Source organism: Frankliniella occidentalis, unplaced genomic scaffold (genome assembly GCF_000697945.3).
Source record: "Frankliniella occidentalis isolate FOCC.00 unplaced genomic scaffold, Focc_3.1 Scaffold171, whole genome shotgun sequence".
NCBI lineage: Eukaryota > Metazoa > Arthropoda > Insecta > Thysanoptera > Thripidae > Frankliniella > Frankliniella occidentalis.
In genome coordinates this window covers 485326-490315 of record NW_026267297.1, presented here as the reverse complement: position 1 = coordinate 490315, position 4990 = coordinate 485326, and the positions used below count along the sequence as shown (strand labels likewise).

Genomic DNA, 4990 nt, shown 5'->3' with positions numbered 1-4990 from the left:
GATAGATAGATAGATAGATAGATAGATAGATAGATAGATAGATAGATAGATAGATAGATAGATAGATAGATAGATAGATAGATAGATAGATAGATTCCCTGGATGGGTGAAAAGGGCAAGCGAGTAAAGAGCGTGAGCGTTGGTGAGAGCAAGGGTCCAGCAACGCCCGTTTCGTCCGGTAAAGATAAAACGAAATCTGTGGAGAAAACGAAAGCAATGAAGTAGAGTGCTTCGGGTGCGGCTGCCCCCCCCTGCGGCCCCCCTGCGGTCCCCGGGGTGGCCGCCGGGCGTGGCGTGGGCCGCACTCCACCTGGGCTAAGTGATACCACGTGATCACCGCAAAGATCAAAGGCGGGCTGCGCGTCGGACAGGACTCGTTCCTCGCCTCCCTCGGCCCCACGCCACCGCCCCACCCCGCCCTGTTCGGCGAGTAGAGCGTCCCGTTCCCCCCGCAAGTGAGTTGAACACCGCGGGCCGAACTTGGACTGATTGCCCCCGGGGTGGTGGTGCGGCGGGTGTACGTACGGATGGCGGTTTAAGTACCCCCGACCCAGCAGCAGGGTCCCGCCGCAAAACTGCCACCAGCAGTACCAGCAGCCCCCCATTCGCTGTAAGTGGCAAACTCGCCGTTCTTAATCGCTTGTTCGGTTGTTGGGCGACGCAACGCGTCCGCGATACTGCGTATCGGAGAGGACGCAAGCACTGCAGAGTACGGCTGCTTGCTGTTGGGAAGGGTCGGACCCATCCGCACTCAACTACTCCTCCGAGCGTGGAAACGCATCGCACGCACACACGCGCGCGACGGTGACTGATTTGTCGCGAAAGTGGCTGCATTCCACCACCAGTGGCGGGGCAACGGTCCGCCGTAAAGCCCGGGCCCGCTGCAGCTGCTGCAGCTGTGCGCGGCTGGGCGCGCGCGGACGGACGTCGAGGCGCGTCAGCCTGCCACTTTATGCAGGGCAACATGCGGTGCACGGCGGTGGTGTGGCGCCGGGCGCAGCCGAGCGCAGCCAGTGACCAGAGCACCGGGCTGCCACATTTGTCGCCGAGGAAGTACCCCGTAATGCGCCGCGCCCCGCTGCCCTCTGCACGCGCTGCTGCCGCTGAGTAAGCTCGACTGCCGCCCCATCGCCATCGTAGTGTTGCCTATGCAGTAAAGTACAAAACGGCGTCGTCTTTTCCCGGGCGTGCCGCGCTGAGTGCGGACTGCTGCAGCGCGCAACTTTGTTGTTGTTGTTCCTGCCCCTGCTGCCCGCGATCGTGAGGAGGGACGGCGACGCGGGGATTAGGCGGGGCCCGTCCGTAAAATTTACGTCGCGATTTTTCATCACTGTCGCTAAACTGTAGAACGCGACGACGGTGCTGCTGGTGGGGTGTGCGGGGTGTTGCCAGCGAGGGCCGCCTACCTGGGTGATGTTGTGGAGCACGCCGTCGCGCGTCACGTTGGCGATGAAGTGCAGCAGGGCCTTGAACACGTTGGGGCCGAGGCCGCCGCACTTGCTGAGGAGGTCGCCGGCGTCCAAGCCCCCGCTCATGCTCCGCCCGTCCAGGTCGCCGATGCCCACGCTGCCGTTGCCCGCGCCGCCCCCGCCGTCCTCTTGCATCCTCTACCGTCGGTCAGAAGGGGCGGCGGGGCGCCATGCCGAGAGGCGGCGCCGGGGGCGGCAGCGGCAGGCCCGAGGGCGGCCCCCGCAGCGGGGAGGGATTAGCGGCCCCCGGGCCCGCGCGGCCCCGGGGCGTAATGTGTTGTTCGGCCGAACTATTTCCATCGGGCCGGCATGACGGCTGCCGCGGCCGGGGCGCGGCGTGGGGGCGTGCTGCTATGTCCCGCGCAGGCGTCGTTGTCGTCGAAGAGGAAACGGTCTCGTCCGAGACCAGACGTGGCAGACTCGCCTCCTGAGCCGCCGCCGCCGCCGCTCAAGTGGCCCAATTCATTCCCTCAATAACTCAGAGGCCTGCTGGTGCCCGCTGGTGCCTCTATGGCTCGCCTATGGCCGCCCTACGGCCTCGCCTGCAACAGAGAAACAGAGACAGAGTGAGCCCGGCTACGTTTCATCACCGGCACAGCACGGAACAGCGGGAGGCGCTCGCGTGCCGGGACGGCGGGCGGGACGTGCCGCCGGGGCGGGAGGCGCCGGGGCGCGCCGGGCCCGCAGGCGGGGTTACACCCTCGGGAACACCTCCTCCTCGAGCCCGACTACAACGCGCCTCCCCGGGGAGCCGACTGGCTCGGTCGGGCCGAGGCCGCGCCGCGCTTTTACCTTCCCCTCTGCCGACCGGCTCGGCGACTTTGGCGGGAATAATTCAAAAGTAAGTGGAGCTCAGGCAAAGTCTTGCGCGAGCCGAGCGACGCAGGGGGAGATTAACCCGCAGGGAGAAGTGCGGCGGGAGCGGGAGTCGTCCTTTTCCACCTGATAACGCCGAAAGACGCACTCTTTTCACAGTCAAGGATGCCCCAAAGTTTGGGCTCCCGCCGCGGGCCGCTTTGCGGGGATGGATGGTATGGCGGTGGCGAGGCCGGCCGCGGACGGGCCGCGCGCCGCGCGGTCGGCGAACACTGCCCAGGCCCAGGGTCAAACTTTCGCTGGCGCTCTCCTAGTCAAAGGCGCGGTGCCGGCACGGGCGGCACAGACGGCCCCTCGCCTCCACGGCCCGGCCACCCACCCCGTCACCACTCGACCTTACGACCAAATATTTGCTTACGGGGAATGCCAATTTGCGGGGCTGCTAGCGCGCGTCGTCGCTAGCGTTTGGCAGTTTCTTGTTTTTGTTTTGCGCCCCTCTCGCTCTCGTCCGTTGCTTCTCCCTCCCTCTCCCCCCTCCCCCTCTCTCTAAACTGCGCTGGGATGGGTGCCAAAAAGATCTCTGGCGCGGGGGGAGCGGCACGCAGAGGAGGAGGGGGAGGGGGGAGGACGGGGAGAGAGCTGGTGTTCCCCCCTCCTCACCTGCCAGTGAGAGGTTAGTGGCGGGTGGAGCTGGAGGAGTCGGAGGGGGGGGAGGGCGGGGAGGGAGAGGGCGATGTCATCGTCACACCTCTCCAATAACTTCAGCGGATCATTGAGTTAAAAAATACGGGGGCGACCACCCTGGGTGACATTTCGGTCCCCGCGGCCCGCGTCCCCGCAGGGCCCCTCAGGTCCCCGCCCCCGACACGGCTCCACATTTCACCCTTCATTAAGGGGCCCGGGTGCGTGATTATTCTTCCCCGATACGAAGCTCGGAGGAACGTCCGGGGGACACGCCAAACACACTCACACACACACGGGCGCGGAGAAACACACACATACACACTCACAGAGGGTGACCCCGCCCTCCCTTCCCAGTGTCCCCTTTCATCGCCGTCCGATACACTGGCAGCAGGAAAAGAAAAAAATACAATAATAAGCGAGGCAGAATGATCGGCGTGGACGCGAACTTTGCACGTTATGCCCCTCGTTTGCCGACGTAGCAAAAGTTGAAACTTTATTCGCGCGCGCCAGCGGCCCCTGCAGCGCGTCTCGGCTCGGGCGGAGCAGGGAATAGGAGAGGCGCCAGAGCGAGCGCCCGATAGGGATTGAAAAGCCCTTATTCCGATATATTTTTGCCCCGTCCTCCTCCTGCCTCATCTTGCAGGACAAGGGGGTTTGGTAGAGCTGGGAGGCTGAGATGGCGCTGCTCTGGGAGGACTAGCTGGCGCCAGGCAAGTGCAAGGTGTTGGCTGAGCGGGGGGCGGGCCGAGCTGAGCCGCGGGCCTAGGCGCGCCGGGGGCCACTCAGCCCGGCCTAACCAGAGCGACTTGCTCCTCCACTTTCGTCCGCATCCCATCCCCCACACTCTCCCCATCTAGATCGCATCTCCCCCCCTCTCTCTCCCCGAAACCCATGTGACGTCCGCGTGAAAACGTACGACGATCCTCCACGCCCCGGTTTCGGAAGGCTTTTTGCGAAGGCTGCAGGGTTCGCCTGGCCCGAGGCCTGGCCGGTGGGCCGGGTGCCGGGTGGTGTCGGCTCTTCACTCAGAGTAATGCCCAATCAAAAGTTTCCTTGGTAATCTACTATGCGGGGCACCCCGTCCGTCTCGCCGCCCCGCCTCGCCGCCCCGCCTCGCCCGCCCGTCCCGCCGACACACTGCTCTGCTGCTGTAAGCCGCAAGCGGCGCCCCGCCCACGCCGCTCCCAGGGAAAGTCCTGGTGTAGGGACGGCTGGCAGCAGCCCGAGCCGCACATGCCCATGTCCACACGGTGCTGCGAGGTGGGGCGCGGCGGGGCGGGGTGGGCAGCTTGCAGGGAAGTCCGTATAGTAGCACGGCCAGCCCTAGCTGAGCTCACCGAGGGTATGAGGTGGCGGCGGGTTGCGCTGCGACGCCTAGCACCCAGCAGCGCAAATCTGTCCCATTTTTCTTGCTTTACATTTTGCCCCGCTCGGCCGAGTGAGCCCACCGCCCCCACCACCCCCGCCACCGTCCCACTAGTGAGCTTGTTGGGTGTGTGCGTGCGTACGTGTGTGATGAGGAGGAGGAGGAGGAGCAGAGAAGTAGTAGCCTGCTCTGCCCGGCGGCGCGCCGTAGTCGAGTTAATAGAAATGCAAGGTTCATGTTGCGGTCGCCAATAAAACTTGATCACGCGACTGCCCCCCTCCACCACGACCGCATTCTTTGCCGCCGCAAAGTCTGCCGCTGTTATGTGTGCTTTGCGAAGTGACTCTCCCCTTCCCTCCTCCACACAACCCCGGCGCGCCGTGCTACCCTTTTACCCATGCGCTATCTCCTATCTGACGGGGGCTATCTCTCCCCCGCCCGCCCCCGCCCGTCACCACACCCACCCCGCCGGCCGGCGGCCTCCATACGGGGCGCGGCCGCTCGGCGGGGCCCTCCATTGACAATGCCATAAGGGATGTAGGTCCACAAAACCTATTGGCTACCCCGTAAATCAATATTAGGCCACAAATCTCTCTGCGTGGAGGAGCTAATATTTATGGCGCGTCGGCGTGCCGTGTCGTGAGCGCGGAGAGAG

The 4990-nt window shown here is 64.5% G+C and overlaps 1 protein-coding gene across 1 annotated transcript in view; it reads right to left on the bottom strand.

Annotated features, from left to right (window-relative positions):
* The window catches only part of LOC113209277 (galanin receptor type 3-like), a 66064-nt gene that overhangs the window by 39358 nt on the left and 21716 nt on the right, over positions 1-4990 (bottom strand). The window contains exon 2 of the mRNA XM_052271753.1: positions 1314-2011. Within this exon, the coding sequence (XP_052127713.1) occupies positions 1314-1604 (291 nt within the window). The 5' untranslated portion in view covers positions 1605-2011. The remainder of the gene's footprint in view (positions 1-1313; positions 2012-4990) is intronic.